This window comes from Phocoena phocoena, chromosome 15 (assembly GCF_963924675.1).
Source record: "Phocoena phocoena chromosome 15, mPhoPho1.1, whole genome shotgun sequence".
Lineage (NCBI taxonomy): Eukaryota > Metazoa > Chordata > Mammalia > Artiodactyla > Phocoenidae > Phocoena > Phocoena phocoena.
The window spans coordinates 25,107,249-25,130,264 of NC_089233.1; the positions used below are offsets into that span (position 1 = coordinate 25,107,249).

The 23,016-nt window shown below is 48.5% G+C and overlaps 1 protein-coding gene across 1 annotated transcript in view; it reads right to left on the bottom strand.

Moving 5' to 3' along the window:
• Window positions 1-8,027: 8,027 nt before the first annotated feature.
• Window positions 8,028-23,016, bottom strand: part of LOC136135303 (BOS complex subunit NOMO1) — a 52,121-nt gene continuing 37,132 nt past the window's right edge. Inside the window, exons 23-31 of the mRNA XM_065893203.1 lie at window positions 21,902-22,015; window positions 20,892-21,019; window positions 19,672-19,813; window positions 15,623-15,706; window positions 14,316-14,426; window positions 12,765-12,866; window positions 11,109-11,228; window positions 8,529-8,621; window positions 8,028-8,159 (exon numbers count right to left, since the gene is read on the bottom strand). Coding sequence (XP_065749275.1) covers window positions 8,028-8,159; window positions 8,529-8,621; window positions 11,109-11,228; window positions 12,765-12,866; window positions 14,316-14,426; window positions 15,623-15,706; window positions 19,672-19,813; window positions 20,892-21,019; window positions 21,902-22,015 — 1,026 coding nt within the window. The remainder of the gene's footprint in view (window positions 8,160-8,528; window positions 8,622-11,108; window positions 11,229-12,764; window positions 12,867-14,315; window positions 14,427-15,622; window positions 15,707-19,671; window positions 19,814-20,891; window positions 21,020-21,901; window positions 22,016-23,016) is intronic.

Sequence of the window (23,016 nt, forward strand, 5' to 3'; positions counted from 1 at the left end):
GTTGGGGCAAATTATGGACAACAAGATACAAAAAGACCAAAAACCCAACTGCTACTTCTGAAGAGCCAGAGGCAAAAACAGGGTGTCGGGAGCAAAAGCAGGGTACTGCACATGCCCCCTGCACACAACACCAAAGGGGTGGGCAAAACACCTAAGCCAGCCCTCCTGCCCAATCCCTGGACACACCCCCACCCTCACCCCATATAAGGAACCAGCTCCCCCCACCTCAGAGAGCAAGTAAGGGAAACTGTTACTTGTTTTCACTCTCCAGCTGCTGCAGCAGGGGCCCCAGTAAAGCCCTGCCTGAATTTCTTGTCTGGCTTTTATCAATTTCTATTGATTAAGGAAGGCCAAGAACCCTGGTTGGTATCACTTCCTTACTTTCTGACACTATACGATGTTCCCAGCTCATCCTTTATATTTCCCACCCAAGTCCTAGAATCAGACATTTCTCCACCGAGCCCGGGTGCCTTTTATTGGAAAGGGGTGTTATTAGAGAATGGAGATCTAGGCACTGGGTGTTTGTTGCTACTAAGCTCTCATTGCTTCTAGCCCTGCTCCGCTGGCAGAGCAAGGAAGCATATGTGTGTTACTAGCCTGTGTGTATGCACATATGTATAAATATTGCCATATGCAACCATCTGTGTCTATATGAAATGTGAGTTCATACTGATGTCTCCAACTCTAATCCATCACCACAGGGATCATTCTAGTCTTCCCTCCTTTGCTTACTTGTATCCTCCCACTCCAACAATGAGAAACCTGGCTCCCATATCCACTATCCGTTTACTTGTTTAATTTCAGTACGCATGTGTAATGGTTGGTCAACCATTTTGACCTATAAAAATGGCAGTTTCATACGGTTCATCCTAAACAGAAGACAAGTGTGAATTGGTGACGTGGTCTCCATATGAGTCATGGGATGGATCATGACCAACATTATTTCTAAGGACCATTCACTCATCCATCCATCAATGAATGGGTGGAGCGCTGACAACTGTTTACCCAACCACCGTATCCTGGGTTCCCCCACCTCACTGGCCATTTCCGCTCAGTCTCTCCTGCAGCTACCCCACACCATCCAGGGCTTGACCTCCTGGCTCTTCCTCAGACCCGTGAAGCTCATTTCCTCCTCAGGGTCTTTCTAATTATTGTCCCCTCCACCCGGGCAGCTCTGCCTCCCGACCTCTGCCGAACAGGGCCCTTCTCTAATTCGGGTCTCAGCTCAAACGGCACCTCCTCAGAGTGGCCTTCCCTGACACCAATCACCCTCTACCCCGTCGCCCTCTTCCCCTCTTTTTTTTACAACACGTTCTCATCCAGGAAGTTCTCACTCACCCCTTTCATGTCCCTCTCCTCCGTCAGCATTTTGCTTCCGGAGAGTTGAGGCCCAGCCGCATGTTCTCACCACTAACCCCCAGTACACAGAGCAGGGCCTGGCACAGCACAGATGCTCAACTAATGCTTGTTGAATGAACTAATGACTCTCCCCAAAATCAAACTTTACAAAGTACCCAGTAGACTAGAGGTCAGCAGACCTTTTCTATAAAGGGGCAGATAGTAAATAGTTTAGGCTTTGTGGGGCATTACAGTCTTTGCCACAGCTACTCATCTCCACTGTTGTAGGATGAAAATAGCCACGGACAATTTGTAGATGAATGGGTGTGGCTGTGTTCCCATAACGCTTTATATACAAACACAGTGGCAGACCAGATTTGGCAGGGGTGGGGGAGGCATAGTTTTGGGGTTTTTTTTTTTGGCAATTTGTAATTTTTTTTTTAATTGAAGTATAGTTGATTTACAATGTTGTGTTAGTTTCATGTGTACAGCAAAGTGATTCAGTTTTATATATATATTTTTTCACTATAGGTTATTACAAGATATGGAATATGGTTCCCTGTGCTATATAGTAGGTCCCTGTTTATCTGTTTTTTATATAGTAGTGTGTACCTGTTAATCCCAAACTTCTAATTTATCCTTCCCCCACCCCCCCCTTCCCCTTTGGTAACCATAAGTTTGTTTTCCATGTCTGTGAGCAGCTACTATGGAGAACAGTATGGAGGTTCGTTAAAAAACTAAAAATAGAGCTACTGTATGATCCAGCAATCCCACTCCTGGGAATATATCCAGAAAAGATGAAAACTTTTCAAAAAGATACATGCAACCCAGTGTTCATAGCAGCACTGTTTACAATAACCAGGACATGGAAGCAACCTGAGGGTCCATCAACAGATGAATGGATAAAGAAGACGTGGTATATATGCACAATGGAATATTACTCAGCCATAAAAAAGAATGAGATAATGCCATTTGCAGCAACATGGATGGACATAAGAGATTATCATACTAAATGAAGTCAGACAGAGAAAGGCAAATATTATATGACATCACTTATATGTGGAATGTAAAAAAAAATGATGCAAATGAACTTATTTACAAAACAGAAATCGACTCTGGGGGCCAGAGTTTGCTGACCCCTGCCATCAACCAGTGTCAGTCTTAGACCTCATCTTCATATGTGATCAGTTCTTTACCATCATTAACTGAGTATCAGTCATCACTTAGGTGAGGCATTCTCGAAACCGTAGAAGGGAAGAAGCATTTTTAGTAGGCAACAAAATGTCCTTTCTCTGTATTCCCGCCCACCCCAGCCCATGAAAAGGAAGCGAGAGAGGCCCAGCTCGAGTTTGATCACTCAGCGGCGGTTAGCCATCTCTTCCTCTCGGCTCTAAGAGCAGTAACAGGATAAAAATGCAGCAGCTGTCAGCTTCCCTCCTCTTGCCAGCCGTCTCCCCTGCAGAGACTAGACAGGGAGGGGTAGCCATCAGTCCCCAGAGGAATGGATTCCACACAGACTTGGGGACCACTTTTTCCAATGCATTCATCTATTTTACAGAATCTTCAAATTCCAAAAAGCAAATGCAAGATGGGCTGCTGTTTCATCCACAAGGTGGAACAGTGAAAGAGTCACTCATCCGAAAGGGTATGTAAGCGGGCAGCATCGTAAACAACCCCAGGTGTGGGGACAGAAGGGCTGTAGTGACAATGGTCGTTATCCATCCAAGATCCTACCACTGTATCATGAAGCATAAACGCTCCCACTGAGAAGGCGGGAGGGAGGGGGTCCCCCCATACCTTCCCGCACTCCACACAGTAGGCCCACAAGAAGAAAAGTTTCTCCCCTCCCCTAGGCATGTCATGATAAGGTCACAGTTATTTGCTAATGAAAAGATAAAGCCAAAAATGGTGGGTGACTTCGACCAGGCCTTGTCATCAAGTTTTGAAGGGAGTGGAGCTGACTTCTATTGGTTTTGCCCACCCGGGATCCCTTGTTTCTCTGGGAAACACAGCGACCCCCTGCAGGAGCTTTGTATGGCATGGACGGAGGTGTGGCTCAGGGCTGGCCAGGGCCCCATGAGCAGTTTGCCCATCACTCTTTCACCTTCCCCAGATGGACACAGGGTCTGTGAGATGGAAGTTCTCTTTCTGTTCGGTCTGCAAATTGGGATGACACAGGCCCAACGCTGCTGGGTGACCATCTTCCACAGAAGCAGAAAAAATCAGAAGTCAAAAGCCAGTTTTCCCAAATTCTACTCACCGTGGAGTCCGTTCCACATCTGTCCCTGCCACTGCCTCAGGCAGAGCAGTGACTGAACAAATAGAAAAGGACCCGGTTTCAATGTCTGTCGGTTTCCAGCAGAGGGGTCTTTAAGAGGTAATCACTGAGAGGTGGCGTAGAGCCTTGATGGGGGGAAGAGCATAGTCAACACACAAAGGGAAGCAGAGCCGGGAGGCTAAGACATGCCCTAGATCCAGCCATGCAAGGAGCCAGACACTCCTGGGTTTCTCAACTACACGGGCAGTGAAATGCCCCATTTTGCTTAAGCTAGTTGGAGTTGGGTTCCTGTCACTTGAACCAAAAGAGCCTTGACTACTACAAGTAGAAATGCATCGATTTACTGGGAGTCTCTCAGTCACTGTCCATTCATGACAGACCTTTAGTGAGTACTGTTCCTGTTACCTAATGTCGCATACCTAATGTTACCTAATGTTGCATAACCCCGAAACTTAGAGGCCTAATACAGTCATATATCATGTTCCCAGATTCTGTGAGTCAGGAATTTGGGGAGAGCTCAGCCAGGCAGTGTCACCTGGGGGGTCTCTGAAGCAGCTGCAGTTAGACGTCAGCTGGGGCTGCAGTCAACCAAAGGCTTGACTGGGGCTGGAGGATCCACGTCCAGGGCTGCTGAAGCGCATGGCTCGCAAGCTGGACTGGCTGCTGTCCAGGGACCTCAGCTCTCCGAAGGCTGTCTGCGTACCCTCACGCAAGGCGGCTGGCTTCCCCCAGGGCCAAAGTGGGAAGTGCAGTGCCCTTGAATTTTTTTTATTGAAGTAGAGTTGATTTACAATGCTGTGCCAATCTCTGCTGTGCAGTAAAGTGACTCAGTTATACACATACACTACATACATTCTTTTTTTATATGCTTTTCCATTATGGTTTACCACAGGATATTGAGTATAGTTCCCTATGCTACACAGTAGGACCTTGTTGTTCATCCATTCTAAATGGAATAGTTTGCATCTACCAACCCCAAACTCCCAGTGCATCCGTCTCCCTTCCCCCCCTCCCATGGCAACCACCAGTCTGTTCTCTACGTCCGTGATTCTGTTTGTTTCATAGATAGGTTCATTTGTGTCATATTTTAGATTCCACACATAGCGATATCATATGGTATTTGTCTTTCTCTTTCTGACTTACTTAGTATGATAATCTCTACTTGCAGCCATGTTGCTACAAATGGCATAATTTTGTTCTTTTTTATGGCTGAGTAGTATTCCATTGTATATACACACCACATCTTCTCTATCATCTGTTGATGGACATTTAGGTTGTTTTCATGTTTGTGCAATGCCCTTTATGACCCCGCCTGAGAAGGCACACATCATTACTCACGTCTGAGTGCCAGCCCTGACTCAGCGTGCAAGGGGACCACACACAAAGGCAGTGGGGATCATCAGGGGGATGATCTTGAGGCTGGCTCCCTACCTCAGGCACCCGCCATGTGTGAGGGACTGGAAATGCAGATGATTGAGACACAGTCCTCACTCCCAGTGAACACTCAGCCTAGACAGAACGGAATGCAACTATGCAAACTTTGTCCGAAAAATCCTTCCCAACTCTCCTCATCAGGTTGCTCCAGCTTTTGAGGAAAGGGGAATCTCACCCACTGGATTTGGATTTGTGTTTAGGGAATTGGATTTAAGCATTTAGTCACATAACTCTGGTTCTGGAAACAATGCTGATGGAACAATTAAAAGGTCCTATGGCCCGATGCTCCACTGCACACATGGCTGCATGTCACTGTGCCTTGACTACATTTATCACAGCTTATGCCCACATCTCTGGCAGATGACATTCACTTTCTAAACCCCTGAATTATTCCCAGACAACCTGGCACACAAATGCACCGACTCACTTTGTGCAGCAGGAGTTAGCAGAGCACAGTGGTCAAGAACTCTTGCACCTGGGTTCAAATCCCACCTCTGCTACTTCGTAGCTGCCAGATCTTTAAGTCTCAGTTTCCTCCTCTGTAAAGTAGGGTTGAAAACATACCTGTGTCATAAGGTCATGTGGACAAAGCAGTTCATGCATGAAACGACTCAGCATGGCACCTGGCACATGGTCACCACTTGAGAAAGGCTAGTCTTTCCGCGAGTGCTCTTAACTCAGGAAGGTAATCATTCACTTTTCCCTACTTTCACGAATCTTTTTTCCTTACAGACCACTGAGAGTTGGGCACAAGGACCGCCTCTTCCCTCCACCTCTCTTGCAGTCACCAGCTCCTCCCCACTACACATTCCTCGCACCCACCCCTTCCCACCCCCTACTCCAACCATCCTTGCTGGTTGGTTGATAACATTCCAAACAAGTAAACCAGGAAAGACTGAGGTGAAGCCAGCACCTTGGAAGGGCACTTCCCTGTTGGTCTTTGGGGTGTCCTCACTGAGGTTGGGGCTACTTTAATAAGCAAAAAAATGTGCAAGCAATGGAGGTCTTCAGGGACCCGCCATTTTAGACATTTTTCTCAGGGAAAAAAAAATCTGTCTCATATAACTTTTGCCCCGTTCAAAAGCCTCTAACTATTCATACTTACACCTCACAGGGGAATCAGGGGAGCTGTCCTGAGATTGCCAGCAAATGAAGACAACTACAGGCAACAGAGTAGGCCCAACTTCCAAATGGACCGAGAAAGACAGCAGCCTTTTCCAGGAACAGAGCCCTTTAGAAGACCCACCACCACCAAGGGTGACATGTAGCAGTGACGGGGGTAGACTGCCACTTAATGGCAATGCCTGGAACTGGATGGAACATATTGACATTTAGTCGTATCTTTCATGAGCTCTTAACCTTTACACTGTGCCAATAAAAAGCCCCATTAACATTTAAAAGGGATGTTTCTGGGTGTCCACTTGGAATAAGAGTTAGAACACACTCCAAGAAATGGATTATGTATCTCAACTGTCCCAGATCTCTAAGAGTTTATTTCCTTTCATGGTGAAAAAGTAACACCCGTGAAATGGCCAACAGCTCAACAGCCGCAGGTTGGAAACACAGCAGCTCTTCGGGTGGCCACCAACGGGCCGGGAACCCTCCAGCTGACTGTCTGCACTGGTCGTGGCACCCAACAAGACCTTCTGCCTTATTTTTCCTCTTTCCGTTCTGGGTCCTTCCAGAGTTGGCCTAAACATCATGCCTGGGAAGCTTCCCTAAGCTCTCAGGTGGGATCGGACCTCTGCTCTGTGACCCCTCGGCCATGTGAGCCTCATCCACCAGGCCTTCAGCTCTCCGCACGGCCCTCGTCCACCTGCTGGCTTGTCTTCCACCCAATGATGGCTGGGTCGTGCGCTTGTGGGGGGCGGGGCCCCGTGCCCTGTGCTTGTTCATTCCTGCAAGCACGCATGCATTCACTCATTCATTCCTTCTAGAATGCCTACTCCACACCAAGCGCTGGGGACACGATGAGGATAAAAGCAGAGGGGCCCTGTCCTCGTCCAGCTCCGTTTATACCGTCGTCTACTCTGCTCATCGCATACCCCGGTGCCTGTCACACATGGGACTCAATAAACATTGGATGGATGGATGTCCCCGCTTCCAATATAACTTATTAATTTAATTACTTCCTATAAGAATTAAACTAATGCTGTTCAAATGGTGAGCATTCCTGTGGATCCCTTATGCAAACCCGCAGCCTTCAAGCTTCACACATCCTACGTATGCATTTTGTTTGTCTCTAACATTTAAAACCTGGAAGAGTTCACATAAAACTGTCTTCCTGGCTTCTCTAGAAAAATGAACGCATGTTCCCGCGGGGCACCGGGGAGCCAGAGCCCCTGAGAACCTCAGGCTCCTTTAGATCAGGTGGGGGTGGGGCTCTTCGCTGTGCCACAACCCCTCCTCCCCTGTCTTCCTACCACCGCTGAGGCCAAATGCCAGCTGCCGTATGTCATCTCGCCTTCACTCAGGACTCACGTGCCCCTCCAGGCGGCTTAGTCGGTGACCCCAGCATTAGCCCATGTCATCCAAGGACTACACCTGAGATGACCTACAACACAAACAAACGGGCAACTTTATTGAGTTTTACCTCCTAACACACCCTCCCAGTAGTAGACACGGGCTGTGTGGTTTCTAGCAGGGACCTCAACTGTACAGGGAAGTTAAGGGGACGGTCAATCCAACAGGTGCTTGATTAGGGGGCCAGAGCCCCCATTTACTAGAACTCTTCTTGCAAATGCAGCAGAAGACTGAGGATTACATTCGCACACCACCGGCACAGCTTAAATACTTCTTTGACAAAAAAAATAATAATAAATTATCTTCAACTCAGAAAATCAATTGTGCTCAGCAGAGTGACAGGAGGGTCCCGTCACGGTGCGGCACCGGGGCTGGGCGAGGGGCGGGCGGGGACAGGCAGCATGTCCTCCACGCCAGGGGCCTGTCCCAAGGGAGACTTCCTGGCCTCTTCCCCTCACGTCCGCCTCGTCTTCTGTTTCTTGGCTTGTCTCTTAGCGTCTTCCGGGCCACTGCTGTCAGAGGCTGCCTGGCCGAGAGCTCGGACTCCCTGCAGGCGACTTGTCAGCTGCAACAGCAAGGGAATGAGCTGGAAAGAGAGAGAGTATGAGAGAGGGGGACGCCGGGAGAAGACTTCCGTCCAGTGGGACATCAGAGACCCTCCCCCGCGCCCCTCCCTCCCAGGCCCCGTCACCACCTGCTCTGTGCTCTCAGTTCAGACCAGGGCAGGTCTTTGTACTAGAGACGGCCACCAGAGACCCAGAGGTACTCCAGGTTTAAAGGTTAGGAGAGCTGTTACAAGAGGGTTATGGCCTTGCAAGGAGGCCTTAGGAATTGGACATGACCTAAAATGCTGTAACCTCTGTAACAGTGGACGTTCTTCCACTGCCACGTCCCAGTCATGAGGGATCCCTCCCCACGACACATCTGCTGCCCATGAGGTCTCGGGACCCCCTACCTTGTCGTGGTTGTAGCCAGCCAGCAGGATGAGCAGCGTCAGAGGCAGGGCGATGTAGGATCCCTGCGCGATGTCCTGCTCGGGCAGCTTCCTCTGCAAACATCGAAAGCACCGTCACCCCCAGACACCAGTGCTCCATCCACAGCCCTGATGCGCCTGGCTTCTGAGCCGGCCCCCCCGGGACCCCCGGCACACTCGGTACCCAAAGTAAGGAACCGAAGCGACGCAGATAAATCTCAAGTGAATCGTCTGCTGCACAAACCCTCCTCACTTGCTCCCTGAAGCTCCGGAATAACCAGATTCCGGTAACAAGGTGCTACTCAGCCCCGCACCCTTCACTGTCTAAACTGACAGGACAAACAGCTGCGGGCCCTGTGGTTGAAAAGTAGAAGGGTCTCATTTTGTTGGGTCCCAGCCACACACATGGACTCTTTCCTACAAGGAGGCATCGAGAACCCACTGTTCCAGGCTTAGGGACACAGTGGGCAGCAAGCTAGTCCCAGAGGTCATACCCATCGAGGAGGAGAGGCAGCGCTTGGGTCCCAGGGGCCATTCACACTTCCTTCCAGTGGAAGGGCTGACTTTCATCTGGGCCAGTCAAAACAGACCACATTCCCCAGCCTCCCTCGCAGCCAGGTGGGGCCCTGGAACCAGTTCTGGCCAACGGTACAGGAAGAGAAGTGACGGTGCAACACCCAGGCTGTACCCTCGGAGAGAAGTGGTGGGCCCTCCCTCCTTGCTGGCCAGACAGCCTCCAGCCAAGTGCGCCATTTCGGAAGGTTGGCGACGTGCTGGAGGATGGCAGAGCCACGGGAGAGAAGGAGCTGCAGGCCCTGGCACCTTGGAGCTGCCATATGACCCCTGGACTGCTCACTCCTGGTACTGACATAAGACAGAAACTTCCCTCTTGCTAAAGCCCCTGAAATGCTGGGTCTCTGTAACAGCAAATGAACCTATATCCTAACTAGTCCACTCCACCCTGACAACAGAAACAATTTTAAAAGATAACTTTCAGTTGACGATGAAACAGGTTAACGGGCCAGAGCACTGGTTCTCAAGATACAGTTCAGGGGCCTCCCTTTCAGGAGATCTGCACGGTCCAAACTGTTCTCATAATAATACTAAGATATTACGTGCCATTTTCATGCTCTTACAAGTGTACAGTGGACTTCCCCAGAGGCTGCAAATGTGATGATGTCGTGACTGTAACAGGTAATGGGACGTGTGGCTTATGGATTCTTGTGTTTTCAGCATTTCTCAGTTTTAATTTCTAATATGATAAATATATATATAACCCATACAAATCACACCTCTTTGAGATTCGCAACAATTTTTAAGAGTGTAAAGGGGTCCCAAGACCAAAATATCTGAGAACACGTAGGCTGGAGAATGACTGAGGGGCCTTTTGACCTGAGATGAGTGAGGCAGAGTGACATGGTCCCTTAATAAACAGAAGGGCAGGAACAGATTTCCATCCCTAACTGCCTACTCCAACATTTTTTGACATGTCTTAGATCCCAAACCGTTTTCCATTAAAGTAAATCCTTAAGGAGAAGCTGAAGTCAGTGGGAAGTTACAGAGCGATTATGAGAAGAAGCCTTGAGGACCGCGGTCCAGGCTCCAGGCCAGGTCTTCCCGTGTAATCTCGGGCAGTCACTTTAAGATTAAGTTGATTCAACTATAAAATGGGGATAATACAGACAACACCTCCTGCAGGCGAATGTTGTGAAAGTTCAACAAGATGAGGTGTGTAGGGCGGTCAGCAGTGTGTGAAATACTGGGTCAAGCATCAACAACGTGGCTGTCGGTACTGACATTCAACACAGGATAAAGCGAAGCGCCCTTACGGCCCTCATAAGCGTATAGCAATGAGCTGTCCAGCAGACGGCTGGAACGTGGTAAAACCCGGATCTGATGACCACCCCCAGGTAAGTCACTCAGCCTCTCTGAGCCTCCATAAAAAATGTAAAAATGGCACCTCCCCATGGAAGGACTGTCGTGAGGACCAGCAGGACACCCCGCCAGGCCATCCCTTCCCTGGCACATGGCCCTGCTCTCACCGTCTCAGATGTGGGACCACACTCCTGGCAGCAGCTACGAGGCCTGGCTGCTTGGCCCCCACCAAGTGGCACCTCTGTCCTGCCCAGGCCGCCTACGTGGCTCCCTGCACCGACGGAGTGTCCTGGCGAGCCCTGGTAGGTGTCCCAGGCTGCAGCCCTAGCGCCCTCTGCAGAGGCCCTCTCCCTCCCCTAGGGTCACCATGCACCTCCACTCGGAGACAAATAGTTCCCCTACGTGCTCGTCTATTTGGCACTTTGTGACCGAGTCTCCGCTGAGCGGAACTGGGAGGAACCGTCTATTCAGGTAAGATCATGGGCCTGGTCACCGAGCACGAGCCAGAAACCAGCAGAGGAGCCACGTTCAAGTCCGGGCTCTGCCACGCACGAGCCCCCAGCCTTCTCTCTACATCAGGGATGATGACTCCCACCAGCTTCCTACACAGGATGGGCTCTGAAAAGCACTCAGTGGTACCTGGAACCATTCTTCACACCCTACACCCAGAAACTCCTTCCTCCTTACCGTGGGATTAAAGATCAACGTGATGTGTTTATGATAGCCCACTGCCGTGAAGGACACTTGCGGCAGGACGTAGTCATACTGGGACCTGGGCAGCGTGGAGTCCAGAAGCACCACATAATTCTGTGCACAGGGAAGAAGTTGTTGCTTTCATAAAGGACAGCTGGGGCAAAGCAAAAGAAAACTAACTCCTAAAGTATGACTGTGATGTAAAGGACTTTATGTTTCTAAAGAAATCCCCAAGTTCACACCTCCAAGCCTAGGTTGCTAACTCCCAAGGGGCGGCCTCAGCAGGCTATTCCAGCACTGACAGCCGTGCGTCCCTGACATCTCTGAAGAGGCGCTCAGAGCTCGTTTTTACAAGCGTATCCAACCACTGCACCTATGGTGGTCCTTGGAGAATCTGACTTTATGAAACACATACAGTTCTGACGAGTCAGTTCTGATGAGGGGGGCACATGATCAAACTGAGGAAGACTGTTTTCGATCTAAAACGAGGTTGACTTTCAAGGGATGATACTTAAGTGGCTCATTAGCTGGCGAGTTCTAAGACGCAGCGTCTCTGCAGTGGTTCCAGTGACGGTCATGGTCCTGGTGTGCTGAGCCCCGACCAGGGGCCCGGTGCCATGAGCACATTAGGCAAATGCCTGTTCTGCTCTCAATCACTGACAAGATCAGGATTATTGCCCCCGTTTCACAGATGGGGAGAGCGAGGCCTGAAGAAGTGAAGCGTGACGTGCCCAGGGTCTCTCAGCTGTAGGGCACCGAGCAGGCTGTGAGCCCAGGGGAGTCTGTGTCCATGGTGTTGTGCTGCCGAAAGTGGCTCGATTACAAAGGGCACCTGGAGAAGTGGGGAGGAGGCCCCAAACTCCATCACAACCTGCTTCGTTATTTCACAGCCATTTCACGCTGAAAAGGGCCATAAGAGTATCATCCCCGTGGCAAATGGTAAGAAGCCGGGGGAGGGACCACACACACACAGGCTCGCTACTCACACCCTCAGGCTAAGTCCCCCGGAAAGGGACCAAGTTCTCTGCAAAGTTTGCTGCCACTGCGCCAGCCACGATAGCTTGCTCTGCCCAATTAAAATGGATAGGAAACATCCTATAATCAGTAAGTGATGAACATTAAGGCCTCGGTTAAATAGATGATGGTATTTCCTCTACCGTGGACTACTGTGCAACCATTAAATATCATGCTATGGAAGATTTAACGATGCGGAAAGTATTTGTGATACAGTTTCCACTGAAAAGCAAAGACTACAAAACAATGTACAAAACAGTCCCAACTTTCCATTATCAAAATAAATATATATGTGTATTTATATTTATACACACATGTGCATATGAATCAAAAAAAGACCAAAAGGAAACCTATCAGCACATTAACAGTGGTTACTTCTGGATGACGGGATTATGTCTGATTTCCACCCCCCTCCCCAATCTCCTGCCATGAATGTGTATTATTTTTGTAAATAGAAAAAGAGCTAATTCCAAAAAAATAATCCTTAGAGAGCCCCACCTCCTCTGATTCAGAAAGCACGACATCAACTGTGCCAGCAAGGCGGTATGAGGGGGGGAAATGGGAGAACTGTGTTTCCTTAGCTGAAAAGTGCAACCACTATGACAAAGACGGAAAGCAGAGTGGAGCGGGCATCACCTGGCCGTCTCTGAGCAGGGGCGGGAAGTGGAAGAAGAGGGACTGGCCCAGGGAGACCGTCTGGATCGGGTTGTCCAGGTTGTCACTTTTGTAAAGCTTTACCTGGAGAACAGAGACAAAGAGGGCATGCTTTTAAAACTGAAAACACGATAAACATTGCATTCCAGACACCCTCGGGTCAGCTTATCTCTTGTGGGGAGAAGATCTCTGGAAACATGGATCTTTGAAAGAGCAACCGTCCGCCCCTGACAGGCCATTCTTAACGCATCTGAGATGCCAGTGACGTGACACGTGTTGAAATGTTAAGATTTTAAAATAGATTCTGATAACTTATGTTAACACTCAAAATAGTGTAGTGATATTATTGAAGAGAATAGCTTCTAACATGTCTATAACATGCCAGGCCTGCTACAGGCACTTCACATACATCGTCACCAATCTTGGCTATTAAACGGGCATGGTAGTCATCCCCATGGAGACTCAGAGAGCCCGCGTCACCTAAGGTCGCACAGTTATCGCCTGGTAGATCCTGGGACCCAGCCCTCCTCACTGCTGGCCTCGCCCACCTGGCGTGGCCTCCCACATGCTGTATCCTCAACCCCACAGGTATTCCTTAAACTTGAAATGCATTCCCATTTTGCGTTTGGTTCTCTGGCTGCTTCCAGAAGCAATTCAGTGCTTTGTTGGTGGCCTTTCTTTCTCTCCAGCCCAGGTTCGCTGCCTGTTCCCACTACCATCTGCAATGGGGCGTGAGACACGGGAGGTACAGCCCTGGCGCCATACCCTCCCTCCAGTTTCCCCATCCCTGCCCAGGCCTCTTCACACTTGGGCATCACCCACCAGGCCCACAGACAACATGCCCACAGCCCCTGAAGGGCAGCTGAGGTGAGTTAACCTAAGCACATGTTCTCACTCAAGTCAAATGCTTCATTGTATATATTACATGTGCCTCTGAAAAATACTTCCCCATGGTGATTCATTAACATCGTTCCAGGCATCACAGGGCACTGTACAGACACTTCTTCATTAACTGCAGACATGCGGGTTCTGTTAGAGCTCCAGCAGGCCTTAAGAGGCCACTGAGTCCAACTCCGTGGTATCACAGAGCAGGGGACAGAGGTCCACAGGAATGAGGGGGTGCCCAAGGCAGCCAGGTGAGTAACCGTGGGACAGGAGCCAGCCCGGACTGTCTGACTCCAGGTCCACTGCCCATCACCCCAACCCTGCACAGAATCTAGAAAGTGACGAGGTGCTTTGCCCTAAAACCATCTTTCTGTTTTAGATTCCAGATTGTATTGCTCGTTCATTAGGTTTCTACTGTGATGCTTCCAAAGACACACACGGCTGGCAAAACAGTGATCTGAAACTGGACCACGTGTCTCTCCAGCAATCAGGAATCATTCCCCCAGAGGCATGCTGGGATTGAAGATTCTTAAATCTCAACCTCAACCCTCAGCTAAAGCAAGCGCTAGACAGGCCCAGATATCCTGCTCCCTCTCATCTTGAAGCCGGAAAGAACAGAGCACTTGAACCTAAAAAATCTGGCCTTACCCATAATGTAGGAAGATACTCGGATGAAGTGATCACATTTCCACTCAAGTCAAACTGATTTATCTGCCGGAAAACTATGATGTTCACATCATCAATGTCGTTATTCCCAACCTGGGAAGAGAGAAGGAAGACTGGCGTTGAGGACGCTGCAAGGGGGACCTCTACTCCAGCCAGGGGATCTCCTAGGAGCTATTTCCTAGCTGACTTCACTTTGTATTCAGGGAGCAAAGCTTGCCGTTCCAGCAGCCCGAGTCTATGGTCCCAAAGTGACAGGAGATGGGTGACACCTGGCCCATGGGCACATTTTGTTTGACAAGCACAGTTTCTTTTTTTCTTCTAACTTTTAATGACTTGTCAACATTCAAAAAAAGCAACTTCATTTAAAAAAAGGCAGATTTCCCAGCTTTTCTTGAAAAAAGGGAAAGATGTTCTTGCCTGGCAGGGATTGGCAGGAGCCAAGCTCCAGCTGCCCCCCCTGGGTGGGTGGGTGCCCCCGTTTGTGACCTTTTCATATGTGAGACCATAGTCCACATGGCTGCCTGTGATCCTGGCCTGAGTCCCCATGGCAGGGAAATACAAAATTATAAGACATAGCCATCACAACCATTTAAAATGCCAGATGCCATAAAGACATCAAGAAAACTCACTTTCTAGGCCAAAAAGTCCTAAATGGCCCACCGGCCTCCTAACCCCTCATAATCTTTATGCTTAATGCCACCTAATAAAGCCAGCAAGAGGCAGGCCCTCTCGTCCACCCAAGCCCTCTACTCTAGCGAACAAGACTTATTCTATGGAAGAAAACCTCACTGAAAATGATTCCAAGGCCACTTCCTGTGACCTGGAGGGCTGCCTCTTTAGGGATCAATTAGCTAAGTTGTGATCCTAAAGATCAAGAGGCTCTCCTTGGTGGGAAAACAAGGTCATCTAAATATAAGAAAAGTGGGCAGCCCCATCACCAATTAAGCCCATGTTCTCTTTATTACCCTCCCTTGATTTGAAATGCTACTTAGCCCTTAAGATCCTTAACTTGCAGAATAATGATCGGAACTTGCAGGGGAAGTGGGGAAACAACAGCTGGGATTTCTTCTCTGTACGCACGACAGCGATGCTATTCATTAAAAGCCCAAGAAAATGCTGCTTGTGAAAATGACACTATTCCAAGAGGGCCCTTAATTAGGATTTAAAGCGCCCCCCGCACCCCACCCCGGCCGAAACAGATGAAAGGCAGACAGCCAGAGGAGTGCTGAAGGATTTTTGATCAGGGAAGCAATCATGCCACGATTCCACTGAAGAATTTCATGTCATACCGCAATGACCCGGTGGTGAGGCAGGGCCCGTTCAATGTGGTCGTTGCCTTCTGCCTTGAGCTGAACGTGGTATACACATCCTGGCTGCAAACAAACACAGGAGTCACTTCTTTGGAAAGGGGCTTGTCACGAGACCTGATCTGAGCCTGCTCTGCCTGCAGGCCCCCATCAGATGGGTGCCTTCCTATTCCACCTCAGTTCCTAAGATGTGGCCTGTTAACCTTCTTAAGAGTTCCTTGAAAAAGCACCCTGATGCAGAAACATTTTCCTGAAGTTCTACAATTCCTTCAAACCCCATTCAGTTTCTCCTACCCAAGGGAAATTAAATGTGGTTTCTGATTCCAAAACTGCAAGCATGATATGCTTATTCTGATAAAATTATTCTTTCCTTGCTGCCCAGCCCGCCCCTCTAGCTGTGTATGTGCACTGAATGGTATCTGGAATGACATTCCCAAAGGGGTATTATTTCTGGGGAGTGGGATTTGAGGTTTTCCCTTTTTTAAAACAAATTTCTTCTTTATACATTTTATTCTATTCCTCAAATGTATAGGCATATATGATGTTTACCAAAAAAAAAAAAAACCCACACTTTTTCTAAAAAAACTTTTCTTGTTGACACTGCACACATGAAGGATGTATATTATTTACTTAGGTAATTTTTGGGCAGATAGCAGTAAAGTACTTTGTTCTAAGAAAGCCAGCACATTATGACAATTTTCCAATAGAGGGAAGTAAACTGCCTTAAAGAAATGAAGTTTTTTGTTTGTTTCTTACATTGCTGTATGGGCTAGTTGCAACTCTAATAAAGAAAGATATGAGTTCAAGATATGAGCCTTCTCGGAAGGCTGCAAATCAGACAAAATTAGCTTTACGCAAGGCTTTAAGAGTATAAAAGAACCCATTGTTTGTCAACTTCTGAACTACTTTTTTTCTTACACACTTACTAAAAGAAAAGATCTGCATCTTTCTGCAAAGGATGACAGATCACTTATACTAGCGGGGTTTTAAAAACTTTTAAAACAACCAATTGATGATCATCAACTGCACACTGGACCCGATGACACATTAGGATCTAGAGCCGGGGCCAAGTTCAAAGTTGACCGTGTGCATCCAAGAGGGGACAACCCTGAGATCGTAACTGTCGATCTATACGTTAGCGAGGATAACACAGCCCTGGTCTCCTAAAATCGTGTGCACTGTGACCTTCTTCTCTGTGTGCGGGCAGAGCAGTGCCCGAAACGGCATTCACTCTACATTAACCAGGGGCCCTTCCAGGTGGTAGCTTAAGGGTGATTTTTTTTTTCCCTTTCAAAATTTTATCCTTTTTGATATGTTGCTTGAACTATTTTATAATGAGCACATGGTACCTTTACAGAGACAATAAAGATATTATTAAAAAAACAAGAACAATCAAATTTATGATCACCAATGGTGATTGTATTAATTCACTTTATAGCTCAGTGAGGACTAGCAGCATTGGGTCTGGTTCAAAATATCTACCTGCACCTAGAAAGGAAAGACATGCATAGCGATTTGTAAAGAAAAGAAGGGACGGGCACTGCTGAAGATGGGAACAATGGGCACTGCCCCCTCATGCCCATGCCCAGCCGGGCAGGAGCCCATCGGGCAGCTGCTCCCATCCTAACCGGCCCGACTCCTCGCTCCTGGCCGGCTGACTCTGGGATTCACCTTCAGCCTCTGGCAGCAACATCTAGGGATGCAGCTTCTCACCCAAGATGCCTTGACAAGTACACTGACTGGAAAGATCAACTGGGGAAATGAATTCTTATGGGGGTTGAAATCTTTGGGAAATCTTCAACAAGGGCTCTCCAGCCCAGTGTCCTCTGGGAGACTGGAAAACTCAAATCTAAACCCTTGATGGGAAACGTCTAGCCTTAGGCTATTCCTCCAGAATCTGAGGCCTGGCACGTGAAAAAGGCGTGGGCTGCCACAAGGGGGCGACTCTAAACAACACTGAAACCACTAATGAATTAACACCTATTACGAGGAGGGTGTGGGGCGGCATCATTTAAGATGGAAATCTATTGTCGTGGAGAAGAAAACGATATTCGGTTTAGTTAAATAAAATGTGTTAAGTTGGTGAGTTTAGAGAAACATGTCTGGGCCACTAAGACCCTCGGAAGAACCAACACGGTGATGCGGAATCTGCATTCCTACAACCGTAAGAGGGAGGTGAGCCTGGAACACCGAGTCCCCCCAGCCCCGGCCAGGGGAAGGCAGACTGAAGTGCACAGGCCCCTGCCAGGCCCTCTACCTGCTGCTAACTTAGACCAAGAAAAGCTGCACGCAAACACCTAAGCTGGCAGTTCTGGTGAGGACCACCTCAGGGGAAGGTGCTGTCTGTTCTTGCTTTTACCACTTACGGAGTCAGTGTATCACACACTGCTCCATGTGTTTTACGTGTATTAACTCACTTAATACTCACAGCCATCCTGGAAGGTAGACATTATTCTCATCCTCACTTTACAGATGATGAAACAAATAAAAAGCATGAGACACTTGCCTGAACTTACACAGCTAAGAAATGACGGAGGCAGGGAGAAAGGCATTAGTGCAGCCCATGAAGGACTAAATTTCAAAGGCTGGGCCTGCACTGAAGGCAGGAGACAGAGAAGCTGGCTCTAAGGACCCGTCGCTCCTCCCAGGGCCCTGGCTACAGCCGGCCTGCGGGGCGGGGGACGTCCATGCTGCCGCCACCACTCTGTGCTCTCTGGAACCACTGCTACGAGGAAGGAAAGCAGGCCTGGGGGACAGCAGGGAGCAGTGTCCCGGTGGCAGCATGCTCCACAGAGGGTGGGCCTCTCCAAGGGCAGAGGAGAGCAAGAAGGGAGCATCGCGGTCAGGTCATCCAGACTCCTGCGGGAGCAAGAGCGCCGCTGTCTCGCCGAGTCTGAGGAGAAGATACTGAAGACGGGGAGTGCTGGGCAGAGGGCACAGGGAGCCCACCTGTGGGTGTGCATCCGGCTGGGCCATCAGAGCATACGCTCTCCAGTCCTCCCCAAGCCCATCTTCCTCCTTCAGCTTTTTGAACCCTCCTCACTCACCAAGCAACTTCCTGACCTGACTTCCCCATATCTGCGAGTGGGGATGGGCGGACAATGGACATGGATGTTCTTACCTTTGGGAAAGCACAGCATCGCCCCAACATACCTAAGTAAACTGGCAAACGGATTTGCACCTCAGCTCACGCGATTCAGGCAAACATCAGTCAGTTGCCAAGAGGTGTACGACTATCCCTGGGGTCAACTAAGAACATCCAGTTTGTGAATCTGAAAGGCTGAGGACCAAACCCTGGATCCAAGTGGCCCTGTCCAGTGGGTGCCATCAACCCACATTCTTGTTTGGTGACTCCTACTTAGTGTCTGCTGAACGAGCAAATGAATGTGTGGATGTACAAGTAAAAGTGAGGAAAAAGGCACCATAAATTCTGAACCAAATGTTGCAATTGAGCAGCCAAAAGGACAAATAAGTCGGTTATTTGGCCTGCACAGAGTTGTGGGTTGTTTTTTTTTTCTAATTGGTTGTTAACATCTAAAAATCAGAAGTTTTCACATTTTTACAAACTCAAAACAATCTGGCAACCCTGAGTCTGTCTTCCCACACAGCTGGGTAGAGCTGGAGCTGAGTGGCAGCTGCCCACTTCTCGTGGGCCAGGCCCTCTCCAGGGTCCCGCAGTCCACACCACTCCCTACCAGGCACCCAGCATCCTCCAGCCTTTCACACTTGTCTTCTGGCGCCACAGGCATCTGGTTTGAGAGCCCTGGCCTGAGCCACACTACCCATGCTAGGCAAAAGGTGCACCAAACCCATGGTTTTCCACCTTTATTTCACTACAAAACCCCCAACCCAGTACATCAGCTACATAAAAGGTAAGTATGTCAGCTACAATAGGGATTGGGAAGAGTTCCAGAACCTACACTGCCCTGGCAATGCTCTCGACCCCATTCCTAGCAGTCTTGGGGGCACCACAAGGCACTGCTGAACCCGGTATGCAAAAATCCACTAATGAAACACGTTCAAAGGCTCACCAGCAATCCACGTAACCTGAACTTCCCTTCTTCGTCCGTCACGGTGTCTTCTCCATAAATACTGCAGTCGTTCTGGCCCACTGCTTCCACGGCAACACCCTGTTCTGGTTCTCCGTTTAAGGAAGAAACTGTACCATAGCAACTAGAGGGACGAGAGAAGAAACAGAACATGACATTCTTGGGGTTTTCTGAAGCACACAAAAGATTTCAGGGAAAGTGTCCTGCATTTACTAACAATTTACAGTGCAAAATAGCTCAATGGAGAACTGCCCCAAATGACCCAGACAACTCAGTTCTAGCTGTGTCACTTGCAAATCGAGCCTTCCTGCCGGAGGGCTCAGGCCAGCCAGAAGGCTGTCATCAATTTCTCTTCTTGTACATTCTAAGGGATGCTCCAGAAAATTGTAATTGAAAAAGGCTAAGGTTTATTTTATTCCACTTTATTGTATTTTTTTTGTTAAGCTTTAATTTAAATAATGAAGCATCCAATAAAATGAAAATAAGTCACTTCCCCTTTCGTTCCATTTTTATATTTGATTGAAAATGGTCCATTTTTCTAAACCCACTCCTTCTGATTAATCGATCTTTGCCTCGAGTGCTTTTGTAAATGTGTATAAATATATGTACTAATATTTGTATAAACCGTCTCTGAAAGTATTCAGAAACACTGGAAAACCTAGGTAGCTTGGAGACCAGGATAGGAGGGAAACTTCACATTGTACAGACTCTTTCCAGCATCTCCAAGTTTCACTCAAGTGAATGCATTTCCTCCTTTTCAAAATATAACTCAAGTTTCAAACTTTTTTAAAAAATGAAAATTTTTAGGAACTAAATAGGGTCTTTCAGGCCAATTTCAAAATAGGAACTTTGTGACTGAATCATTTGTTTGAAGGGAGTTCCCTGTTGGCCTAGTTGTTAGGATTCAGCACTATCACTGCTGTGGCCCGGGCTCAATCCCTAGTCAGGGAACTGAGATCCTGCAAGCTGCCTGGCATGGCCAAAATTAAAATTAAGAAAAAAAAAAAGGGGCGGGGGGACACTTGTTGGAGATATTAGAGGAAAACAGCAGCAGTCAGGAGCCTGTGGACCTCATATCTTATGTCCCTTGTCTTCCAAATAAAATCAGTATGAAGACTGGGATGAGTTTCTAGAGAATAGAAGCATGAGTGTGATCCCACAGCCCGGGCTTGGGAGAGGGGGGTGCAGGTGGGGCTGCCTACCTGTAGGCCGTGCGGTAGCCAGTGATGGTGATCTTCAAGTTCTGCCCCTCCTGCACCTCGATCATCTGCGAGGATGGCTCAAACCGGAATTCTTTCATCATGGGCTTGAAGTAATACTGGCCGGGGCTCTGCCGAGAGACAACCACAAACTGAGCCTCTGCTGCAAATCTAGGTATGGCTTCAAAGGGGGCGGCTGAAGTCATGATGGACCAGAATGAGGCCCAAGAGCTCCATGGCTTCCTAGACACCCAGAAATGGTAACTCTAACTCTACAATAAATCATTACAGTGACAGCAATTACAAGTCTAACAGCAGCTGTCATCATGGTGTGCCTACAAGAACGCTGTGGGGTAGAAATCATATGTGAATTTTATGAAGGAAGCAACTGAGGCTCAGAGAGGTCAAGTAACTTGCCTGAGATGACCCAGCAAGGAAGTAGCAGATGGAAGATTTGAAGCTGGGTGCGCATCACTGCACAGCATGTGATCTTTCGGATACACCTCACTGCCTGTTTGCAACATCCCTGTAACAGTCACTTTATTCCCAGGACTGACAAGATAGCCAATTGACGTGCACTCCTGAGTGCCCACCACTCAGGGCCTCATTCTACATCCCCAGTGAAAAATGGGTGCTATCCTCCCACCATGGGGAGTGTGCTTTGCAGAAGAAACACAAGCTCAACCCCCGAACGAGACTCGGCATTATAAACAGCACGATCCTGTGGTAAAACAAAGGGATGCCTAAGACAGGAGCCGCTGTGGCCGGGGTAATTAATTACACTGTCTCAGTGACAAGGGGGTGACCAGAAAACAAGAAGTCTGTGCAGAAGGGAACACGAATCAGCAGCATTAAGTTCTAGTGAGAGCAATCCTCTAATTACGTCTGGTCCCCGAAGAAACGTAAAGCACTCCAGGCTGGTTTTCTGTTTTCACGTTGTCAAGCAACACACAAGCCACGGCCGCCGTGTCCCGGCACTCTCACGGCAGGCAGTAAACTACCAGACACCTTACCAGGTTTGAGAAGGTCAGAATGCCGTTGTCCTGAGTCAAGAGGTTGGAACGAAACACACCACCGCTGAGGGATAAGAGGACCCCAGGGAGGGGCTGGTCGTCTTCGGCTTTTATCTGGAGGTGGAAAAAGGAACCCCAGAGCAAGGTTAATTCATATTAACCATAAACAAGTCAAGAGGTAATCCTTAATGGGTTGTTTTTCTTTTACCGTTATTCACTGGGGGAGACAAAAGGTCTCCTCTTCATCCCCAGGGTAACCAATGTTAATAGTTTGGTGTGCAGCCTTCCAGAACTCTCTGTGCCCACACAAATCTTATCAGCATTATGGCTGCTGTTGACGGACTTCATAAGTGATCTGGTGGGGCTGGGGGAGGCCCCCTAAACTGTACGGTTCTGTAACTGCAAGTTGCTTTCTCTGCCCTCAGCCACTTTCCCGGATGCCCTCGTCCACCAGTCCCCACCGATCAGCCTCGCTGCTTCGGAACAGCTGCATATCGTTCTAAAGCAGAGGTCAGCCAACAATGGCACACAGGCTAGCCACCGAGTTTAGTGATGGAAAAGGAGAGACGATCTGAACGTCCCTGAGCGTGTGTATCTTTGCGCACTTAAGTTTTTCTTTTTCCAAACAGTCAATTCCTAGGAGTAGAACTGTCGGAAGTGTGCACTCGAAATTCAGAAAGAAACCCCCAAACTGCCCTCCATGGTGGCTGTAACCATTTCCAGCTCCAACAAATTACCTATGTGTGGGAAAATGCGTGCTCGCCAAGAAGATGGATATTGTCTTGATTATTGCAAATCTCAGCCCAGACCCAGTGTTCCTTTGCATTTCCCCAGTGACTACCGAAGTCGAGTGTTTCCTGCATGTTTATGAGTGACTTGGATGACTTCTGTGAACTGCCTTTCATATCCTTGGTTCATCTTTTCTCTGTTGGGTTGTCTTTTTTTTTTTTTAGTTAATTAATTTATTTATTTTTGGCTGCATTGGGTCTTTGTTTCTATGCACGGGCTTTCTCTAGTTGCGGCGAGCATGGGCTTTCTCTTGTTGAAGAGCACAGGCTCTAGGCACACAGGGTTCATTACCTGTGGCACACGGGCTCTAGAACGCAGGCTCAGTA